This window comes from Pelodiscus sinensis, chromosome 4, assembly GCF_049634645.1.
Source record: "Pelodiscus sinensis isolate JC-2024 chromosome 4, ASM4963464v1, whole genome shotgun sequence".
Lineage (NCBI taxonomy): Eukaryota > Metazoa > Chordata > Testudines > Trionychidae > Pelodiscus > Pelodiscus sinensis.
In genome coordinates this window covers 120482138-120506195 of record NC_134714.1, presented here as the reverse complement: position 1 = coordinate 120506195, position 24058 = coordinate 120482138, and the positions used below count along the sequence as shown (strand labels likewise).

At 43.9% G+C, this 24058-nt stretch overlaps 1 protein-coding gene and 1 long non-coding RNA gene across 3 annotated transcripts; one reads left to right on the top strand and one right to left on the bottom strand.

Annotated features, from left to right (window-relative positions):
- Positions 1-1596: 1596 nt before the first annotated feature.
- On the bottom strand, positions 1597-20907 carry GATD1 (glutamine amidotransferase class 1 domain containing 1). 2 transcript variants are annotated; one of them, XM_075928244.1, is made up of 8 exons: positions 20678-20907; positions 17398-17474; positions 15595-15700; positions 9805-9912; positions 8500-8594; positions 6287-6380; positions 3739-3850; positions 1597-2566 (listed from the first exon to the last, which is right to left on the bottom strand). In XM_075928244.1, the coding sequence occupies exons 1-8, from the start codon at positions 20793-20795 to the stop codon at positions 2560-2562; spliced, it is 717 nt and encodes a 238-aa protein (XP_075784359.1). In that variant the 5' UTR covers positions 20796-20907; the 3' UTR covers positions 1597-2559. The 2 variants fall into 2 exon arrangements, with proteins under 2 accessions (XP_075784359.1, XP_075784358.1); XM_075928243.1 differs by having other exon boundaries at positions 1597-2569; positions 20678-20903.
- Positions 2566-7440, top strand: LOC142829254 (uncharacterized). Its single transcript, XR_012903682.1, has 3 exons — positions 2566-3469; positions 6580-6650; positions 6826-7440. It is a non-coding gene; the product is annotated as an uncharacterized LOC142829254 (long non-coding RNA).
- Positions 20908-24058: the final 3151 nt, after the last annotated feature.

Below are 24058 nucleotides of genomic sequence, written 5' to 3'. Positions count from 1 at the left end.
GGCAGCAGCCTCGTCCGACGGTCTCATCCCTGGGGCAGTGGCACAGGGGCGTCTTCTGCAGCGGGGCGGACGGCCACTGGGCGTCGGTGTTGGGGGCGTGCTCGCCCAAGGGCTGGTGGTAGCCGCAGCGGTGCCTCCTCTGGCTCTGGATCTGGCGGCAGGTCCGGCGGCGGGCCTGCAGCTTGGGCCGGAGCTCCTGCCTCCCCAGCGATCTGCCTCAACTGAGCAGCCCAGCAGTCTTTTATAGCGAGGCTGCACTCCGAGCATGCCCAGTAGGGCTGTGGGGGAGGGGCGTGTTCTGCCCAATAAATGGGCTCCCCTTCCTCCTGCTCAGTGCGGGGCAGGTTCGCCCCGTCACAGTGTGCATGAAGCTGGATTTGACCAGTTATGATGTAAATGTCAAAAACGTGAAGAGATGCAGCAGCAGAAATCCCATTAAATAAAGCCCGTGAGTACAATGTTTTATTTATACAATTAGTAATCATCATGTCAATTGTCAATAATATTAAGTTGTATATTTTCAGGCAATTGAACTGACAGTTCAATTGGTGCCAGTGCTCCTGAGGAGGATGTGCACCACCAACATAAGAAGCCAAGTATAGATATGCACAAGTAATGTCATTACTAGGGATGTTAACTATTGTTTATTTGTTTAAACGTATAACCACTGGAAATTCTAGACGTTACATGTTTACACACGGGGGAGGGGGAGAAGCCAATGCTTAGTGGAAGCCAGCTTTTCAGCCGGTTCCCCACAAGCACTGGCTCCCCCAGTTCCCCTCCCCGGTACCTCTGATACAAAGACAGCAAAGGGGGGGGGTTGCATGTAGTCGATAAGATCGCCCAATAAGCCCAGGTTAATCGTGTAATGCACTCTAATATCCTTAGTAATTACTGCAATGACTGTACACTGACAAGTTAGGTTGGTTTGATTTTATAGTGTAGACATAGCCTCAGTCTGGCCCCCTATACACTACTGAAACACACACACACAAAAATAGGACATGTGATGTTCCACATCATTTCACTGGATGGTCCACTGAAAACTGCATCTGAGAAGCACTTTGTCAGCAAAAGAGAAACTAAAAGAATATCCATGGCAAAAGTTGACAGGGATAAATATTTAACCAACATTTCAATCGCAAGTGCAAACGTGAAAGCAGGGCTTCAGTTTATAAACACAGCCAGAAATCCTAGCTTCAGTGGAAAGTTAGGAAATCCTAACTCCCTGGAAAATTACTACGCAGTTTTGAGAGGAAGTAAAGCTAACAAACAATCTTCCTCAGCAAAGGATACAAGGCTAACACTCCTGATAATTATGATTAAAACACCTCATGCTTCCTTTAAAAACAACAACAATCTGGAAAAACTTTGAGTCTTGTTCCCTTATAGAATACTGCAGAAATTGGTGGTTTCAATACCAGTCATGAAAAAAAACAAACAAACAACATTCCAGCAACAGTTTTCACATGGGTAGAACTAAGGTAGAGGAAACACCCTTCTTGGTTTGATTGTTCTATTTCATTTTTGAAATGGATAGAAAGGAACAAATGACATGCTCATATGAAATGCAAAGAATCATTGCCTACTAAGAGACTAGGTGTACGATGAGATTTATTTGGTCTAAGTAAATTCATTTCTACATTTTTACTTCTGTAATCAAATTAATTCCAAGAACAGACAACTGCATTGTACTTGCCAGGGATCAATATTTTGGGCAATCTAAACAATACAAATGTATAATAGATGCTGCCTAAGACTGTTACAAGTGACTTTTTAGAGGGTCCTTTAAAACAACCTTTGACCAGTTTTTTTTTTTTTTTAAACAAAAGTGCATTAACTGGAAAACATAATGAGAAAAGAGCACATTATGTTAATGGTATAAGGTGAGCTGCTTTAGACTTAATTGTTCTATTGCACTTATGCAGGATTTATCTAAGCATTTTCCTTTGTATCTCAAATCTGTCACAATTTCTAAAATGCATTTAGAATCTGGAGCCAACTTCATGACTCATTGGTCAGAGGACTAGAATAGACTTCAAACTGCACTTCAATGCAGCATTAACTGTGTAGTTTGATACCTGAACCACAGGCACCAGCTGATAAATGAATGGACCTAAATTAAGAGTATTCCAGAATGGTTTTGCTATGGAGCTGAATTACCAAGCTCCCAACTAAAGGCTGACATTATCAGGGGCTCTGCCCTTTAGCACAAGAAGTGTGGAACTAAAATATAAATGCTTTTTTTAGAATGTTTTCCCCATGTAAAATGTAGAAACTTTTTAACGGCAGGGCAAAGAATCTGCAAGAAGTTTCACTACCAGAAAGGTAAGTGAGACTATTTCACAATCATCTTTAAGTAGTGATACACAAATGCTCTCTTGTTCAGAAGCATTATCCACTCAGCACCTACGAACACTGGTACCACCTCTTCACGATCACAGAATCAACAGAAGTGCTGATGGCCCTCTCCATCAGCAAGACATCTCATTCACAGATAAGAATGTCTTCAGTCTCTCTGGCTTTTCCTCCATCCAGGCTACAAGGAGGCCTCATTCTTCATTTCCTGCTGAATGAAACACACCCAACACAATGACATGGCTAGTTACCTTACAAGTTACCTTACAGCTGGGAAGGAACTTCTAACCGATATTCACCTAATCCCAACCAGATTTTATTTCCAGTATTTCATATTGACAGAGCCAAGAAACAAATTAAACCACCTACCTATTAACAACAAATATCTGGAATTTATTCCTTCCTACTATTCAAAATATACAGAGCCACTCAAATAGTACACTTTAAGCTTTGATAAAGTTAGTAAGTGTGACCAGATACTGCCATCCCATGCAGTATTGGGGGGACGGGGGGCACTGTAGTAAATTTATGAATAGTTTGTGTGATTACATTCTACTTTGAGGGAGGGTTATTGCAGTGCCTACAGAAACTAAAAACAGTAGGTGATGATTGAAGTGAGTCGCTGAAGAGACAAAGAAAGGTCTGTTAGAATAATAAGATGGGCTTGAACTGACACAGGGCTTTTTTCTGATTCAGCAAATGAGGAGTTTCTGACCCAACCCTTGTGAAAAGGTTGGAATGATTTTGGTTAAGGAGTCCTTTAAAACTGATGGGGACTCCTGGTATATTTACAGCTGTATATTGTTTATTAGGTTTTTACAGTAATGATCTTACTAATAAAGCATTTGCTTAACTAGAACTGTGTGGATATTTTCTAACTGCTGGCAACATACTATTTATAGCCCTCAGAGAAAACAAAATTCAGGTACTGGCCTTTAGACATTGTGGCTAGCTGGTGATATCACAGTGTCAGGTGGGGGAGCTGTGCAGCCTTAAAACCCCATATTCAGAAGGAAGTAGGGCATGGGCACCCTGACTAGACAGAAGTGACAGCAGGAAACATGATACCCAACAGGGAACTCCTGGATCTTCTGGGGAGGTGGAGGTACAGGTGAAGTTCCTCTGAAACTGACACTAAAAATTTATACACAAAAGATTCCTTTCTCCTAATGAAAAGGCTAATTAAAACCAAATTCTTTATTCCCCATTATCTGTCTGAGTGTAGCTGCACATTTCAAACCCAATAATTGTAAGTAAAAAATGCTGTTAGTAAAAGGAGATTAAAAAACATGAGACAAAACATGTAGTTCAACTGCAGTTTAAAGAGACTCATACTTCTGTTGTACTCATTCCCACTGTGATTTACACAGATTTCCTTACCTGCCATTGCAAAGAAGAATAAGGTTCTGAACTGCTAAAACAGTGGAGTTTTCATTCTGTCCTGTAACAAGGTGCCTGTCCAGAACTATGTGCACAGCATCCGGCTTGCTGGCTAGTCAGAGAAAAATATTTAAATAGTGATGTCAATGGACACGGCTTCATAAATTTAGACTTCACACATCCATTGAGACTGTGCTAGAGGTTAATGATTTCAAACAGACAGTATTTGGCGAGCAATTGATGTGCTGAGCTGTCTACAAGATAGAGATATACCTGACCCTACCATCAAAGCTCCAGAGGATTTCAATATGGCATTCTCTGCATGGAATGATGGCCAGATTGGCCCTTTAATGGTATCATTTCTCTATCAAGTCGCCTATTGTATTTCATGAGGCTATCCTGGGAAACAAATTTTGAAGTGTATTTACAGTAAAACCTGTGTTATCTGTCACGGTTACCTGAGGGAGAGAGTGAGGTGGGAGCCATGCAGGGCCTACTGGGGGGGGGGGGAGCGCCCACAGGAGCCATGCAGGGGCCGGGGTGGGCCACGAACCATATGGGGGGGGGGGGAGAGAAGAGAGCCAGGAGGCGGAGATGGCGGGGGGGAGGGGGGCTGGTCTGCCAGTGGTGCCAGGAGTCGCAGGGGGAGTCGAAATGCTTGCTTCTGGCTGCCATTCACTCCTCCCCCAGGTACGTGCTGCACACTTGTCTGAGGAGCGGCCCAGCACTTAAAGAGAGTTTCCTTTTTGTTGTTGTTTTGCTTTTCCCGGCATCAGAAATTTGCCAGTTTCTACAGTTTTCCAGATGCTTAAGTTCTGGATAGCACAGGTTTTACTGTATTTAGCTTCCAATCTGCTGTGCAATGCATTATAAATACCCCTCATGTAAAAAAATCATGGTTAGCAATCACTGCCTTACAAAGAGCAGTGACAATACTCCCTTGATAAGATACTCCACTGCTCTTAGCAAAACCATTATCATATACTGATATTTTCTAGCCACATGTTGGTATTTCAGCAACCACTGTGGTCTTCTGTCTGCCCTCAAAGTACTATTTTACAAAAAATCGATTAACTTGGCATTTTGCTTCTGTATTCTACACCTTTCCTGATCTCTGATTATGATAATCCGAATGTGGGTAGGCAGGTAGTACTGGTTTAGCTCTGAACATACTCCTCCTGTTCAATCCACTCAGTAAAGCTTCAACCAAATCTGTATGACATCACAAGTAGTCACCATGGAAATAACTCTGACATCAGGTGCTGAAATATCATTAATGAATTAAACAGGAAGGAGGAAGAGGCAGCTAATGAGAAAGGGGAAAGCTGCTATTTAAACACACAAAGCTGTTGAGCAGCAATAATGGAAAATAAAAATAATCAAATTTTATGTGGCAGTGCGAAGAGAAACTAGCATCTTTTATTTTTTGTTACAGAGTATGCATGCATTGTCTGTTATTTAAGAGTCTGTCATCATTTCCATTATAAATTGCTTTTGTACAAATTCTAACTGAGTTGTTTCAACTTCATCAGCCTAAAGCTTGGCACAGTTTTGTTTAAAAAAAAAAAATCCAATAGCTTAAATATTGTGGACTTAATTATTTTTCATGCGTAGAATTAAAAAATTACAATTCTCTCTCTTTCTCTCTTCCTCCCTCGTTTCAGATACCAAAGGTAAATGCAATAGATGCTTAGGTATAACAAAGGAATGGAACCTTCTACAGTGTATTATTTCATTCTCCCCATGAATCTTGGGTATAACAATAAGTATAGCAAGATAAGCAAAATGAAACACTGTTGAGCCATCTACAATAATTAACTAAGTACAACAGTAGGTATTCAAGACAGAACTCAGAATTCAGGTTGAGCTCAGAATTTTTTTTGCATTAATGGATTTTGGTTCTCAAATTACAGAAGTTGAAGCTTTGCAACTGACAGTCAAATTGTTACACTGCAATTACAAAACATATTACTTGGAAAAAGACTACTACTAATCTCATGATAAAACTAATTTTGTATTTTATTCAAAGACAGCCCAAAAGCAACAAATCAGAACAGTCAAATATCAGTTTTATATCTATCTAAGCTTGAATAATGTAAACTCGACTCATGATCAGTGGTGTGTTAATACAGCTTTGCAGTTGAATATGTTACTAACTCCCCTGTTCAGTCACATAGGGCTCTTCACAATCCAGACTGCTAGATTATATTACTAATATTAGTAAAGAATTTAGATTTTAAAACAATTTTAACTTTACAGGGTCTTTCTGCATGTGTTACAGAATATGCTCTGTTAAATTAAAATGTAACAGACCTCTTCACATGCTTGGCAAAAGTATAAAAGCTATTTTGCCATTAACACTCACTCCAGTCATTTGAAGAAGTGGGCTGTGCCCACAAAAGCTCATGATACCATCTACATGTTTTGTTAGTCTATAAAGTGCTACCGGACCATTTTTTGTTTTTTAAGTTTATCCTGTACAGACTAACTTGGCTACCCCCTGAAGCTTCATAAGATATGAAGAGTTAACAATCAAAAAGTGACATACCGCTAAAAGTAGCTCCAGAATCTTTCACAAAATCCTCCACAATAATGGACAAACTGGCAAAATTGGGCTGCCTTATCAGCTCATATAAAGAGGGCTGAAAAGGAATAGGAAAATGAGATAAATTTAACTTTTACAGTAGATCCAAGCAAAACCAATGAGGAAAATATTCTGTCACACTCCATTCTTCTATCCTGTTTTCTACTCTACTTCCTTCTAAAATGTTTAATAAAATATGCAAATATGCAACTGAAGTTATTTCTGAAGTATTAAAAAAAATATCTAATAGCCTACAGATAATCATGGGAGTCCCTCCCAGTCTGGATAAGAAAGTTAAAGAACACAAGCAACTTGTAGTGGTACCAAGGTACGTGATTAAGAACTTAGGGATCCTGTTTATTTTAGGATTTGGTGCTGGTACCATCTGCACACCCCACACTTAATTGGAAGAGCAAAGCAATGTCCTAAGAGGATGATGTGGATTTTTCTGTTCTTTCCCCTTTTCTGATTCTGAGATCTCTTAACTTCTTAAATAATGAGAGGTGAAAACAGTCTGCCGGTGTTTGGGAAGGAGACTATCATGCCCAGGAAACAGGAGAGGACCTTCTGAGAAAACAGTAGTTGACTGAGGACTGCACTGTATTGATGCACTCTTGAGCTCTGTAATTATAATTCCACTTAATTAAATTTCCAATTGATTTCAAGATGTTTTAAAATAATGGTAACAGCAAGCTCATTCTGATAAAAGCTTGTTACTTGACTTCCATCAGCATTAAAGCCAGCATAATCACCCACAGAGATGAACAAAGTTTTGTGCCCATAAAATATGGTAAGTCCGGATGGAATTAGAGAGTGTGTTTTTTGTATAAAGCTAAAAATGCCTGTGCCATTTTATAGCTACAGTGTAATACTCCTTGAGTAGGTTTAGCTGAGATACTATCATTCTGGACATTAAATGGCTTTTGATTCCACCTCATTATTTGTAGCACTGGAAGGCATAGTGTTATTCCAACCTGACACCTTACATCTGCTTGCTTACTCAGACACGTATTAGTTTTCCTATCATGTTGTATCTTAATGGAACTCACATGGGGATATTTTTGAACATTAGTACTTCATAAAGTTAAAACAAATGCACCACATTAATATACCCATGGGCAGGCACTGGTATATTAACAATTCTCAAATCCAAGAACCAATCCAAGACCTCAATGCAAATGTGAGAAAAATTACCTTTTAAATAAAACTCAACCCAAACTTCAGTTTCTTACAGTCTAAGAGGTGTTCACATTAGGGATGTGATAGCGTACACAGTTAAATGAGGAACCTGGGCTCGTTGGTTACCTTCATGGTTACACGCAGGACTGCTCCCCACCCGGTGCTGCTGCCTCTGTATCAGAAGCAGCAGTTTGAGGGGGGTAGGGAAAGGGGCACACTCAAGCTCTGGCTCCCTGGGAGCATATATTACATTAAAAATATCAGCATGTGCTGTGATACCAAATATATATGCACGAAGACTCCACATTACAACATCTACAGGAACCTTAACTTAATTTCCTGCATGTAAATTTTCAGTGACAGAATTTGCATTAAGGAAGTTTAGCATGCTCTTTATTTATAAACGAGTATAGATTAGCCTATATATACACCCCTCTTCAGCCTAGCAACACAGCGGGATAAACGATCAATAATGTCAGCATGAGCCTGAAGTTTTTAGTTTGTATAAAGGAATGTAACATTTAAAAAGAAAAATAATTCATAGAACTAAAGTTCACCAGCAGTTCTATGGCACCAAGCTGAATAACCAGAATATCTAAAATATTTAAAGCCATGAACTATCAGCCAGAGAGGCTGTGGCAAGTTTGTTAGAGGTTTTAGCAACTTCATTTGGTATTTATAAAATACTCAGACTGACAGCACTCACCAAAGCAAAGCTGAATTGCAGCAGAGCCCTCAAATGCAGTCTTGGGCCCCTACACAGCTCACCATCCTGGCCTACAGCACCCCTTGCCAGTGAAAGTTCTGCAGCTCTTGAGTAACAAGTTGTTGAACATGTCAGATTGGCTCAAATTTGATTTGGCTCAAAGTCTCTTAAGATGTAGGATGACACCAAAAATCCCTGGCACTATCAACACTTTTACACTGCTCCATGAATAGTAAAAGCCTCATTTTGGGAAAAATTATACTTTGGGAGAAGTTTGCTTCACAGGACCTACCCCTGTCAGGCTGTAGTCCTGAAATACCCAGGATTTATCTTCATTCGTGGCACAGCATAAAGCAGCAACGCCATGTCCCACTGCGCAAATAGGCTCTAAAACCCCAAAAGAATTAAGAAATTAATTATAAATATCCTGAAAGTTACAAAAGCCAAAATATCCTCTAAGTTCCTGTACACTAGGGATGTTAATTTCGATTAATCAACTAATCAAGTAGTCAATGGAATTTCCATCAATTACTCGATTAGTTGATGAGGGGTAGGACGGGGCACTCACTATCCCAGCTGCGTCTCTGTCTTTTAAAAGTCAGAAGAGCCGCCCATGGCTCTTACAACATATAAAAGAGAGAGGAGTAACGGGGAACCAGGGCAAGCGGGGACTGCTTGATTCCCCACTCACCCCAGGTTCGCGCTGTGCCACCTTTGCCTTTTAAATGTAACAAAAGCCCTGCAGGGTTCCTGCTACATTTCAAAGGCAGAGGCACAGCAGTCGGACCCACGTGAGCAGGGACTTCTTCAGTCCCTGCCCACCCCATTTCCTGCTGTGACTCTGCCTCCTCTGCTACACCCGCCCCATAGAGAAGATGCTAAGGGGAACTGGCTTTTAAGACGGCTCCCCCCCCCCATCACCAGCAAAGTCGGGGGTAAACAACTAATCGCTTACATCCCTACTGTACATTGCCTTTCTGAAAGTGGCATTATGCAACATTGTTTGCATTCTCATTGGCTTTATTCTTTTCTAGGTGAACCAGTTTACAAAGTTAGGCCGCAGACCTCCAGAGTTACATGTATGCTTAATGCAGGTAGTTCCAAGAGGACTACTCAGGCTCATGTGCTTAAATTAATGCACATATGCAATTCTTTGCAGGATCAGGACCTTATTGAAGAGGACTGTAGAGTACTATGAAATTGATTATGAACTAGGAGTCCCCATCTGACTCACAGGAAGCACGCTACTCTAGTTTTGGACATGGTAAAGCAGAAGAATTCTTTTCTCTCTCAAAAGTATTCAAAAAAACTACTGATTTTATTTTTATTCCTTTTCACAAGAAAGGTTTGCTATTTTTTAAGTGGAAGACCACACAGATTTAGAAAAGTTTCCCAGTTCTGATGTTGCTGCACTATTCCAGCTGTGTATTTTGAAATTTGCTAGCCACATCACCACTTCCATTACTTGCCTATAAGTGTTTACTGCAAGATAAATGAACACTTGCATTGTACTGATCAAAAATGAAGTAATGAATTAGGTACAGAATCTGGATATTTTTTAAACAAAAAACAGAGATCCCCAATAGGGTTTACCTACTATTCTCATTGCTGAAGTGCTGCAATATTTTAGCTAGGTATCCACTGTTTGCAAGGTCAGTCATAGCTCCAGGACAGTTAGGAATCAACAAGGCATGATATCTAGCACCTAGTTAGGAAGAGAGAATAATACAAGTTTGGACCATAAACGTATCAACAAGCAATAATATCTGAGCATGATTTCTTTTCAAATTGATTTGACAAAGCAAAGACAATGCCACAAAAAAGTCAGTTTCATACTACAATATGTAAAAAAACAAGCACAAAGTAATTAAATAAAAATATAATATCTATGTAGCTCATTAATTGTGGCATTTGGGCTCTGATGGATGGAAATAAGGATGTTAAATTTCAATTAATCTACTAATTGAGTAGTCGATGAAATTTCCATTGACTACTTGATCATTTGATAAGGGGGGCACTCGCTTTCCTGCTGCTCCTCTCCTTTTGAAATGTACAAGAGCCGCCTGTAACTCCTGTACATTTCAAAGGGAGAGAGGCAGTGGGAACCTGCACTAGTGGGGACAAAGCAGCCCCCACTGGGGTGGGTTCCCCTCTGTGCCTCTTCCTTTGAAATGTACAAGAGTTGCAGGCTGCTCTTATGCATTTCAAAGGGAGAGGAGCAGCAGTTGGACCAGCAGTCGGACTGTTTCAATCCCCGCTGCCTTCTGCCTCTTCTGCCCCTGTGGAGAAGATGCTGGGGGAACTGGCTTTTAAGCTGGCTCCCCTCAGCACCAGCTTGTGCTCCCCCCCTTGCTGCCTCTCTGATAGAGGCAGCAAGGAGGGGAAAGCAACTAGTTGAGTTCCTACTTGACTACCGGATAAGCATTTGCCCAACTTGCTTGACTGCCTGATGAGCATTTATTGTGTAGTCAATTAATCACTCACATCCCTAGATGGGAGGGGTACTATCCTTTTCTAGACAAGCCAGCTATTCAACTAACTTAATTGCCTTTAAAGGGTTAAACCCAGAGACAGTAAGTATCCAAAAAGCATTGGCAGGGAGCCAGAGTGTCAATGGGAAGAGGGTGAGACATTTGACTTGAAACAGGTTCTGCCTGCTTCAGTCTTTTGTGAGAGTTCAGAGCAAGAGCTGGGGGAGAAATGAAGTAAGCCAGGAACCAGGCATGGAATTTTCAGCAATATCCATGTCTAGAAGGGACTGAACCTTGGAATAACAGATACGTAAGTGAACAGGGAATGTTTAGATAGACACCATCACCTTATTTCTCTTTAATTTTGGGTCTGGTTGATTTATGCACAGACACCCCCCCCCCCCATATACTGTAACTTTTAAATTAAATCCCAGTGAAGCAATTCTCTGTGCTTTTAATTTTCCTTTTTTTAGTTGCTCTCTAACACCTAGCAACCAAGAATGCTTTACCAAATATCACTCTTTGCTTTGTTAATAAATTCACCTTTTTAAGGCTATGATCTGATTCCTGTGTCCTAGAAGACTGGAGGTTCAATGTGCACGTGCCTGAGCCTAAAGGTCAGCTATTAAGAAATTACAGTTTGTTCTCAAGCTCTTTCTTGAGGAAGGGTTAAGAGCTTGGGGTTACCCCACAGGAAGAAATTCCCAATTGCATCTTCCTAGGCTCTCAAGGGGTTTTTGCATTTGGGTAGTGGCAGTGTACCAACCAAGGTCAGGGAATCTCAGGACTTTTTTTTTTTTTTTTTTTTTAAAACAGAAGCCTTTAGTAGCAGAGTATTTTAAGCCCCAGCCTTATACACTCGAAGTGCCAGAGTGGGGAACATCCTTGACAAAGGCCTACAAAAAAATCACAAGCTTCTGAAGAGATATTCTTAACTAGATAAAGATTTACCATGCTTTCTTCTACTATAGACGAAGTCCATTACAGGCAGTCCCCGAGTTACGCGGATCCGACTTATGTCGGATCCGCAGTTACGAACGGGGCCCTCTTCCTGGTCTCCAGCAGACCAGGGAGAGGAAGCAAAGCGGCGGAGCACGCGGGCAGCGGACAGCCCAGACGCGTCTGGGCTGCCCGCGTGCTCCGCCGCTTTGATCCCCGTCCCCCTGGTCTGCAGACGAGGGAGACGGGGAGCAAAACAGAGCAAAGCTGTGGAGCCCGAGGGCAGCAGGACAGCCACGGCGCATCTGGGCTGTCCCGCTGCCCCCGTGCTCCGCGGCTTTGCTCCGGACGCCTGTGATACAGCAGCTGGGGTGCTGCCGGTTGGTCCCGTAGCGCCGCTCTGGGCGCTACTGGACCAACCCGGCAGCACCCCAGCTGCTCTGCCCCAGGCGTCCCCAAGTCAGCCGCTGCTGAAACTGACCAGTGGCTGACTACAGGAAGCCCCTGCCCCGGGCTTCCTGGAATCAGCCGCTGATCAGTTTCAGCAGCGGCTGACTTGGGGATGCCTGGGGTTCTTAAGTTGAATCTGTATGTAAGTCAGAACTGGCATCCAGATTCAGCCGCTGTTGAAACTGATCAGTTTCAGCAGCAGCTGAATCTGGATGCCAGTTCTGACTTACATACAGATTCAACTTAAGAACAAACCTACAGTCCCTATCTTGTACGTAACCCGGGGACTGCCTGTAATTGACTCCATACATCACTGACTAGTTTAGCATACACCTTCTTCAGGAGTAAATGCACCTTGCCAAAATATTGACTTTTTATCACAGGTGCCATTTCAGATGGGAGGGGGGAGAGAGCAAGGAAGGAAGAGAGTGATAGCACCGGGGAGAGGGGGGTAAATGAGGACAGTGGCTTCAGCAGTGTTACTGAGCATGTTCAGTACAAGACAAGCAGCAAATGGGGGGTAACCAATTCCATTCATCCCCCCCCCCCAACCACACATCTATTTCTAGGGCTACTAAGGCAGTGGAAAATTCTGGGAGGGGGCTTGGGGGGGAGGAAGGGAGCAGGTAACTTAGCAATTAGCTGACAGGAGCCCTGTATCTAATTCCTATATAAAAGAAAGAAAAATTAAATAAATATTGGACCCACTCAGCTTGTATATTAACATGTTATGACATCTTATGGCAAGTCACTTAAGGGACACTGGTTGGCCTTAAAATTTTAATATATAGTCTTACTTTCTTACTAATTGCTGAGAGAGATCGATCCTGGGCACGCTCTCAGCTCTGGAAGGGGAGTGAGGTCTAGTGGGTTACAGCAAGGGATAGATATATTTGGGCTCTATACAAGATCAGAATGGCCATATGAGTCAGACCAATGGTCCACCTACCCAGTATCCTGTCTTCCCACAGTGGCCAATGGTGGGTGCTTCAGAAGGCATCAACAGAAGAGGCATTCATCAAATGATCCATCCCCTATCACCTATTCCCAGCTTCTGGCAAACAGAAGATAGGGACACTATTCCTGCCCATTCTGGCTAGTAGCCATTGATGGAGCTATCCTCAAGTTTATTTTGTTCTTATGGGAACCCAGTTACAGTTTGGGCCTTTCCACCATTTCCTGGCAAAGAGTTCCGCAGGCTGACTGTGAAGAAATAATTTGTTTTAAATCTGCTCTCTATAAATTTAATTTTTGTGTTATGTTAGTGAAGGCGTAAATAAAATTTCCTTATTCTGTTTTTCCAGACCATTCATGATTTTCTAGACCTTTAACATATCCCCCCATCCTTTAGTCATTACGTTTTCAAGCTGAAAGTTCCCAATCTTGTTAATCATTCCTCATATGGAAGCTCTTCCGTAGCTCTAATTATTTCCGTTGCCCTCTCTGTACCTTTTCCAATTCCAATATATCTTTTTTTAGATGGAGTGACCAGCTCTTCACAGAGTATTCAAGATGTGGGCATACAATTACTTCATACTGAGGCAATATGATATTTTTCTGTCTTATCTATTTCTCTAACAATTCCCAATAATCTGTTAGCTTTTTTAATTTTTAGACTGCCACTGTACATTGAGCAGATGTTTTCAGGGAACTAGTCACAACGATTCTAAGATCTCTCTCGAGTGGTAACACCTATTTTAGATCCCATCATTTTTGTATGTATAATTAGGATTTTATTTTTCCACGTGCATTACTTTGCATTTCTCAACACTGAATTCTCAACTGTTGACCAATCACTCAGTTTTGTGAGATCCCTTTGTAACTCTTTGCAGTCAGCTTTGGACTTTATTTTGAGTAACTGTGTAGTATCTGCAAATATTGCCATTTATCCCTTTTTCAAGAACATTTAAAAGTTTAACAGTACTTTTCCAAATTCAAATCCCAGCAGCACAACACTGATTGCTACTTCTTTCCCCCCCACTCCCACTCCAGCTTTTAAGTACCTGGCAATGTTTTTCATGATGATCTAATGATCCCTTAATTACATGAATGACCAGTCTTTTGTTATTCTTAATCACTTGCCTCCCTCTTTTTATAACAAACTCCTTCCTACAAAGGCAAAACTGCAAGCAGCTCAAACTCCATTGCAATTAAGAGCTGTCTTTGGAACCAGGGCATGCAGCTTTAAGGAGACCTGAAGTATGAAATGCAGGGGTTCAAACTTGGAAGGAGGGACTACTGCTCCCCAGACCCCGCCATAAATGGTGCCCATGCTTTTTATTAGTCTAACATTTTCACTGCTTGCTCTCATATAATATGTATGAAATAAGAAAAAAATTAAGATACAAAATTAAAAACAACCCTCTGTTTAAGAATGAGATTTTTTTAAGCACAACTTTGATTTAATCCTGGAAAATCTCTCTCAAACTTCTTCTCAGTCTACATAAGGGAGTAGAGGCCCACTGCATGTCTAAACAGGACCCGTATCTTAGCTGAAATGCCCCGTCTCACTTCTTGCCTACTCCCTCAATCTGACTTTACAACCTCTCATGTTCATTCCAGTGTCTGAACTTCTCTTCTTACTGATCCTTTTAACATCTTTGTCCACTCCAAGTTTATACCTTCTTTCATGAACCCTTTCATTTAGCATATGAAAAGACTTCTCCCACTCTTCCCTAATAAATTTTCTTAAGACTAGGGATGTTAAATTTAGATTAATCGACTATTTGATTAATCGATAAGGGCACGACTGCCTTTGAAGTGTGGCAACAGCCCCAGGCGCTGTAGGGAGCATGGGGCCAGCAGGGGACTCAAGCAGTCCCCTGCTGGCCCAGTGCTCCTCACGGTATTTCAAAGTAGTAGCACCACATGGAGTCCAGGGTCAGCAGGGGGACTCCCCAGTTGGCCCCAGGCTGCACAAAGTGTTTCAAAGCAGCAGCACCGCAGGGAACTCTGGGTGTGGCCCTAGACTCCACATGGCACTGCTGCTTTGAAGCACTTCCCCCCTCTCCCTCCACCCACTCCTGCCTCTTTCTGATAGTGGCAGCAAGGAGAGAGGGGGGGGCAACTAGTTGACTAGTGTGTCCTACTAAGTTTATCTAGCTGCAACACATGCAGTAATTGTTCAGTATTCTCTTGCTCACCATCTGTGTACCTGTCTATTGCAAGCACATGGGGAAGGTACTCTGTTAGGCATACTCTACCTGAGCAGTGCTAAGTACATGTTAATAAAAACAACAGAAAAGAGATGTTATAGTTTTACATCTTCCTATAATTTGTCTCCACGATTAGTAGTCTTATTGAAACAAAAGATGCAGCTTCTCCAGGAAACAGTAGAGGGAAACAGCCTGAGCAATTAGGGTGAAAGGACAAAAGTGATGTCCATTCTGTAAGTCTGGCAGATCATCTCCAAAAACACAGGTTCCATAACTTTTTCTGCTCCCTTCTTCCTAAAGATTTAACCCTCAAAATCATTATTTTCACAATACAGAGTGAAGATAAGTAAGGCTAACCTAAAAGATACTCACCATCAATTGACTCCAGCTTGGCAGGATTTGCATAAGATTTCATACGGAAGTCCTGTATCCAACGCATGTTGCTTTCATTCACATCGACAAAGTCAATTAACTTCCCCTAGTGGAATCACAGTTCAAAAATTGTGGTTAATATTACTACAGTTTTAGTTTGTTTATGAGTGTGTGAAGTTTCTTTTTTTTTTAAATGGGGACCCAGGAACCCAAAGTTTTTTTTGTCCACAGAAAAGGTATTTCCCCTTCCAAGATGACTTAACCCTGAAATCAGGAAGCCATATCTAATAGGAGGTCTATACCACAAACTTAGGTTGGAACAGATGAGTCAGTCAGGGGAGTACCATGCCAGCAAAAACCTCTAGTGTAGACAGGTTTTTGCTAGTAGTTTCTTTTGCTCAGAATTACTAGAATAAGCTACGCCAGCAAAAGCTAGTATACCATTACAGATATACTGGCAAAGTATTATTAGCCAAGACCTGGCTTTAGTTTGAGAAGAGGATATTTAACTTTCCAGGACCCAGTTTATCCCTGATCTTTGAGGCACAAATCCGAGTACTGATTGTTGTCAGAAGTCACTAGTCCGGTGTCCTGACAAGTATCTTGTTCTGTCCAACGATAACCATTCAGCCAAGTACACGTGCTCCTGTTGTATATTGTGCTGGCTCCGCACATCTAGCCAGTACAGCAGACTCCAAGAAAGCCCTCAAAGTCCACAAAATCAGATAAAGATCAAAGGCAACAGGCAAGGTTTATTATAAATGAGACACAGTCCTAGCTTCCCTGGATCAGATCAGTCTATGGCTAGACTGATACGTGTATGCTCGTTACAACGGACTCAGCTCAGTCCATGGAATGTCCCACTGTCCCCTAGGCTGGGCAAAGATAGCCCTTCCAAGACACATCGTTATATACAGATTCAAACAAGTAACACATCACTCCTGACATATCAGGTTGCCATCTTTGCATTCTTACAGTATTTCAGGAAACATCCTTTGTAATGTAAAAATCAAAAGGACTTTATAGTTATTAAACTAGATGATCTACTCAGTGTTTCTCCAGTCCTCAACTAAATGAGGACTACCCCAGCCCTCTCTCACCACAGCAACTTGAGGCCAGGGGAAAAGTGCCACTCCATGGCTGTTGCAACTCCAACATAGCGGGGGGAGGGATGCAGCACACCATCAGGAAGTGAGAGGGAAGTGCACAAAGAGGAACAGCCAGCAATGCTGCCATTCAAAACGTGGAAGAGGAATTTCAGTCCCCTCCACCCTGTGCCTGGGAAGGGGGGGTGGAGGCTTGGGGCTGGTACGGCAGTCCCCAGCCAGCCCCTTTCACCTGTCTGACGACTGTTTTTTTTCCCTGTATGGTTTTATGAGAAGCAATCCCATTCCAGGGGCATCCCATTTTCCCAGCACTAAACCCGTACCTTGATTTAGTTATAAGAGGGGGCTGTGTACCAAATCTGGTGGCCCTAGCTCTTACTGTTCAGAAGTTCTTAAACCAGCAGAGAGACTCACAGACAGACAGACACACACAAACTCACTCTCTCAAATATATAGTAGATAGTAAGGACTGCAATACAGAATCTCTTCCAACGTACCAATATACAGAATTTATGCATGGGTTTACTTCTTAGCACAAGTGTTCTCATTGAAGTTAAGCATGCATTTAAAAGCCAGAAGATCAAGAACCTTCATTTGTAAGAATTTATTATTACTAGTTTATACATTAATGTAATACTGGTTGTTTTCAGACCATCATAGTACGTACTTTTGTCAGTTACTATTCTCTCACACTTACCCCTGGAGTGGCAACTTGTAGATTAAAAGCACCACTTGCCAGTGTAAAAGAATGAAGAAAAGATTGGGCAGACACACCTGGAAAATAAAGTTGGAGAACTTAAGCAAATAATTGTTGTGTTTAAACTCAGCTACATTAGGGATGTTAAATATCAGTTCATTGAATAGTTGATTAACCTCATTAATTCTTATTGGTTATTTGACTATTCTACAGATCCCGAGGGGGGAGCCAGCAGCCAGTGTGCTCTGGCCCCACTCCGAAGGAGCCCCAACACTCCGCGCAGCTGCTGCCTCTAATACAGGGGTGGCAGGAGCCCGTCAGGGGTGGAGAGGTCTAAGATTCTAGACCTCATGCAAGCCGGGCTGCCTGCCCACCTGCCTCCTAATACACTTTAAACAGCTACAGCAGGAATAGGTCCCAGACCTGGCACAAGCCAGGACTGAGCTGAGCTGCCTGCCCACCCAGCTCCTAACACACTTTAAATACAGAGTTGTACTGGGGATAGGTCCCAGACCCAGCACAAGCCAAGACTGAGCTGGGCTGCTGGCTAGCCTGCTAAAAAATTTACTGGCAAGGGGAGGAGGGGGGGAATGTGTGTAGTCTATAACATTAACTGATAAGCTTTTTGCTAAACCCTAAGCTACATGGCACATATTTCACCAACTAGTGTATGTTAAATGAATCTTTAGGTCACTTAAAGGACCACATGGCCTAGGGGAATTTTTAATAATGCAAGGAGAAATATTCACAAAGATAACGTATCATACTTCGACATTCTACAATTGACATTAGTGTTTTAATAACATTAGAAAATACAATGCCTTGAAAAACACAACAGTACAGGCAGAGTCAATGTTAAAGAAATTAGAATGAGCAGCAAAAACAAAAATCCCAGACCAAAAAAAATTAGTTGAACAACCTCCAAAAAAAAGGAGCAGTACTGATGGTGCCATCTTCAGAAATTTCTAAAAGAATGACCACAGTAGGTCTGGCATAGCAGTATAAAGAACTACAGGAAAGGAATCTTAAGTTCTGTTCAAACCCAGTTCTATCCTTTGATATACTTTCTAGCCTGCATCAGCACAGTAGCTGAGCCTTTCACAAACACATTAATGAACTCAATCTCCCAACACTACTCAAAGGTAGGGAAGTAGCATTTAAGGATGCTAAACCATTTAACATAAGTAAGTAGGAGGCTGTGGAGGATCTGGTGGGATGGGAAACAGGACCCCATGGCCACAGTGGGACCCGGTAGCTGCAGCAGGAATGGGTAGCGGGCCAGGCAGTGAGCCCGGAGTTAAAAATCATAAAACGAATAACTGTTGTAACATCCCTAGAAATAGTGATAGAAATGTAGCCATGTTAGTCTGGTGTAGCTGAAACAAAAAACAGGACTATGTAGCACTTTAAAGACTAACAAGACGGTTTATGAGGAAGTGGGTCTGGCCCACGAAAGCTCATCACTAAAGACTAACAAGATGGTTTATTAAAAGTGCTACATAGTCCTGTTTTTTATCCCTAGAAATGTTACCCTTAGATTACAGACTGGGAACTGAGGCACAGAGAAGTAAGTGACTTGCTTAAGGCCATGCATACAGGACGTCTGACCAGGCTGCAAGAGGATAGCTGTTTGAGTTACTACTTGTTTTTAAAGTTACACTCTAATATAGGGTGAGCCTCTCTAGTTCAAGCAAAATACAGGACTATGTAGCACTTTAAAGACTAACAATATGGTTTATTAGATGATGAGCTTTCGTAGGCCAGACCCACTTCCTCAGACCAAATAGTGGAAGAAAATAGTCACAACCATATATACCAAAGGATAAACACACATAAAAAAAGACAAATCAAATATCAGAACAGAAGGGGGAAGTAGGAAGTATTTGATCTGAGGAAGTGGGTCTGGCCCACGAAAGCTCATCATCTAATAAACCATATTGTTAGTCTTTAAAGTGCTACATAGTCCTGTACAGGCAGTCCCCGGGTTACATGGATCCAACTTACATCAGATCCCTACTTACAAACGGGGTGAGGCAACCCCGTACTAGCTGCTTCCCCCCAGCAGACTAGGGAGATGCGAAGCTAGCGCTCCCCCTCCTCCCTCCAGCAGACCAGGGAGATGCGGAGCAGCTTTTCTCAGCAGGCACCTCAGCTTGAGAATAAAGGACTGAGGGAAGTGAGGTGTGGGAGAATAAAACTGAGCTCTGGAGAAATGTTTGGCTAGAGTTTCCCCTACAATATGTACCTGTTCTGACTTACATACAAATTCAACTTAAGAACAAACCTACAGTCCCTATCTTGTACGTAACCCGGGGACTGCCTGTATTTTGCTTCAGCTACACCAGACTAACACGGCTACACTTCTATCACCTCTCTAGTTCAGAACTCTCTGGTCTACAGACATCCACGGTCCGGCAGGACACACTGAACGTCCATGTGTCATGGATGTGGCCACGTTTCCCATAAAGCTTGTTTGCAGCCACCGGTCCCGGCTCTCAGTGAGGTGAGCAGTTCCATAGCTTTCCATTTACGTCTAGGCTGTGTCTACACTGGGCCACTTATTCCGGAAAAAGCAGCGACTTTTCCGGAATAACGTGCCAGCTGTCTACACTGGCCGCTTGCTTTTCCGGAAAAGCAATGATGATCTACTGGAAAATAGTCAGTGTTTTTCCGGAAAAACTATGCTGCTCCCGTTCAGGCAAAAGTCCTTTTCCGGAAAAACTGTTCCGGAAAAGGGCCAGTGTAGACAGCACAGATTTTTTTTCTGCAAAAAAGCCCCGATCGCAAAAATGACGATCCGGGGCTTTTTTTCCCGTAAAAGCGCGTCTACATTGGCCACGGACGCTTTTCTGGAAAAAGTGCTTTTCCACAAAAGCATCCTGCCAATGTAGACGCGCTTTTTCCGGAAATACTTATAACGGAAAACTGTTCCGTTTTAAGCATTTCCAGGAAAGGGTGCCAGTGTAGACGTAGCTCCTAATGTCTTCTGCCGGCCCAGGGAGCAGTGGAGGTGCCGGCAATGCCGCACAGGGCCGGACGGGAGAGGTTCAGCCCGCAGTCCAGCAGCCCGCTGCTCCCTGAGTCCAATCTCGGGGCCAACCGGCCTCTGCTCCGCTCCCCTCAGCCGGCCACCCAGCCGCGCAGTTTGCTGCCCCCGCTCCCAACCCCGGCGCCGCCCCGCGGACTCTGCAGCCGCGTTTGTGTCCCGGCGGGGGCGGGGCCAAGGGCAGGCGCCCGCCACAGGGCGGCCCCCGAGCAACGGCCGGCGCCCGCGTCTCACCCCCGGCGGCCGCGCTGGCGACGATGAGGCAGGCGGGCTTGCCGGGCCGCTCCGACATGGCGCTGGCGGCGGGGCCCGGGGGCGGTGGCGGTGGCTGCTGCTGCTGCTGCCTCCTCATGCAGACCGGCCCAGGCGGCGGCCCCAGCAGAGCTGCTCGGCTCGCACCGCGCAGGCGCCGCAGCGGCTTCCGATACGGCAGGGCGGGGCCTCGGCACCGCAAGGCGGTTACCCGCACAGCGCCCTGTCAGTCACCGCTGTGGGCACGCGCGCAGGGGGGGCCGTTATTGGCTGGGGCGCGGGAGCAGGCGGGGCTGTCATGGCCGGGGGGGGGGGGGGGGGGGGGGGCACGAGGACTCCAGGGCGTGTCATGGGGAGGTGGGTGGGGCCAGGGACTGCAGAGGGTTGGGGGAGGGTAAGAGAAGGGGTGTGTGGCCCAGAGTGCAGGGACAAGGGAGAGTGTCATTGGCAGGGTTGTAATAGAAATGTAGCCGTGTTAGTCTGGTGTAGCTGGAGCAAAATACAGGACAATGTAGCACTTTAAAGACTAACAAGATGGTTTATCAGATGATGAGCTTTCCTGGGCCAGACTATTTTCTTCCACTATTTGATCTGAGGCAGTGGGTCTGGCCCATGAAAGCTCATCATCTAATAAACCATCTTGTTAGTCTTTAAAATGCTACATAGTCCTGTATTGGCAGGGTTGAGAGGCGTGGGCATGGGGACAGGCGGAGATGTTGTGGCTGGGACTTTGGGGGTCATATCACATGTCAGGAGACAGAAGGTAAGGTGCCCTTGCCAGGGAGCCGTACTCACAATGTCACAGCCACTCTTCCCTACAGTGAACCTTAAATCACGCACACCACTCTGTCTGCATTATTTGGCTTGTAAAACAAAGCACTCCGAAGTCAGAAAATGCCCAGAATTAATAGTGGCGTGCAGGAGTCATAGCCATGACAGCCTTCTTCATGATACAACTCAATTCAGCCCCAGAGCAGGGGCAGCATGTGCACTGAGAGGTTGAAGGGAAAAAAACACCTGTGATCACATAATTAATGACCATCATCTAATGGAAACACACCAGGGACCAATATTAAGGCAGCACAAATACCATCTTAATTCTGGCATTTCCCAACTTCAGGCGCTTGACTTTGCAACCTTAATCTTCTATTTATGTGGAGCCATTCTTGTTTTGGGATGTAATTTCCTAGGTTTAAAAAAAAAGCAATCTGAAAAAAACTCCATCATGTAGAATGATAATGTGTTCCACGTGCCCCCTAGCTCCTTGTCCCAGTCTACCCAGCTGCCCTTCCTGGGCTTCTTGTTCCAGTCCTTCCATCTCTGAGGTCTACATCTTAGTCCAGTTGCTCATCCCAAGCCTACACTCTACCCTAGCTCATCATCCTACTCCCAGTATTGTGGCACCACATCCCAGTTTCAGTCCACTCCCCCTGGCTTCCATTGGCCATGGTGCTGCCTTCCCAAGCTGCCTGAAAAAGTCCTGCCCATGCGCTACCTCTAGGACCCTTTCTGTCTGCTCTCCGGGCTGGGTTAGGCAGAGGGCTGCAGTGCATCCCTGGGGCCATTGTGCCTGCTCAGCACTGGGGCTGGTGACTTGACCACGGAGTGGGAGGTTCCATGGGGGGAAGGGTCAGCCAGGCAGCACGGCATGGCCTGGGGAGGCTGGGGCTGCACTGCCTGCCTGGCACTCTGGGGGTGGCTGGGGCCACACTGCCCAACCACGATTCACAGTAGGAATGGATCTTGCAAGTGGCCACTGTTAGTGGCAATGCATGAGGCTTCAACTGGGAGGTGGGGGACAGACAGGAGGAACAGTAGTGCAGAGAGCCACTACTCCCTGCCAACCAGAGCTGCAGCAAGCAAGGACTTTAGTGGCTGCATCTCAGGGCCCTGGATGGCAGCCCCTAAAGCCCCTTTCATAATCCAGTCTTGCTGAAACAAGCTATTTCCCTTCCCACATTTCCAGTTTCTACTTCATAAGATTTGCTAGAGCTTCTCAAGGAAATAATTGTTAGGATTTTTTTAACATGAACAAAAGATTTTTTCCCTAACCATTTCTTTGGAAATAGCAAAGCTCTTTTTGCTGAACAGTTCCAGAAATGAATTTAGCCTGATGCAGACACCCAACAGGAAAAATTCAGCCCAAATAGTTAAAATTTGGCAAAGTTTTAAGTAATTTTAAAGAGGGTCTTAAAATAGAAAGGATCAGATAACCTTAACTATGGGAAGTGCTAACTGCACCCTTCCTTGCAGTAAATAGGGTTACATTTTCAAACATAAGTGCTTTAAGTTAAGTACTTAAATCCATATTTAAGCCCCTAAATAAGTGTTCTAGGACCAGATTTTCTGAAGTACCAAGCATCCATAACTCCAGTCTAAGTCACTAGGAGCAACAGATGGTCAATTCCTCTGAAAATCAGTCCAATTATTTAAGTGCCTAAACTTTAAATATAGATTCAGGTGCCCAACTTCAAGCATTACTTTTTAAATCCAAAGCTAAGATACTTTTCAGAGGCTCTTTAAAAATTGTCATGAATTCTCTGTATTTCTTCTCCCTGCATTGCTGATCCACAAGATTTTTGTATTCTCCATTTCCAGACCCTAGAGTAGAGGTCATCAACCACTAGACTAGGATCTACTGGTAGATCTTAGAACCTCTGACAGGTGATCCTGACCAGTTTGGCCAAGAGGCTATCAAGTGTCGGCACTTCAACTGCCTCTTCCCGCACGGCTGCGCGGTGGGTGAGCCTAACTTAGCCCTACCGCATGACCACCCAGAAGCCACCTGAGGTAAGCAGTGCCCAAGCTGGAGCCCATATCCCGAAACCCTACTCCAATCATGAACTCTCCCCTTCAATCCAAGCCCCTGCCTTAGCCCCGAGCACCCCATATCGAAACAACCTCCCAGAGCCTGAACCTAGAACCCCCTCCTGTACTCCAAACTCAGCTCAGAACCCCTCACGCTCCAAATCCCTTAATCCAAGACCAGAGCCTGCACCCAAATTCTCTACTCCCACCCTAGTGAAAGGGATGGGGGAGGAAGGGAGGATGGAGTAAGGAGGGGCGTGGCCTCAGAGAAGGGGCATGAAGGGTATTTGGGTTTGAAGTAGATCTTGGATTGCACTTAAATTCAAAAAGTGATCTTGTGCTTAAAAAGGTTGGAGACCGCTGCCTTAGAGGCAATCAGTCACGGCTATCTTTCTGGATTCCAACTTGAGGGAGATGATAAATCAACATCCAGAGTGCCACAGTTGATTGGCCACACAGCTGTGTGTTTTTCTTTTCTCTCTGTTTGGCCACTTTTTTTTGGGGGGGGGGGAGGTGTTGGGTTTTGTTTTGTTTTGTTTTTTGGCTCCCCTGATT

What these genes read in the sequence shown, in the direction of transcription:
- GATD1 (XM_075928243.1), bottom strand. Translation starts at nt 20,795, where the DNA reads ATGAGGAGGCAGCAGCAGCAGCAGCCACCGCCACCGCCCCCGGGCCCC. An exon ending in CAAGCTGGAGTCAATTGATG is followed by an intron (nt 9,913 to 15,594) that starts GTGAGTATCTTT and finishes CTTCCTAACTAG; the next exon opens with GTGCTAGATATCATGCCTTG. An exon ending in GCACTTCAGCAATGAGAATA is followed by an intron (nt 8,595 to 9,804) that starts GTAGGTAAACCC and finishes TTGGGGTTTTAG; the next exon opens with AGCCTATTTGCGCAGTGGGA.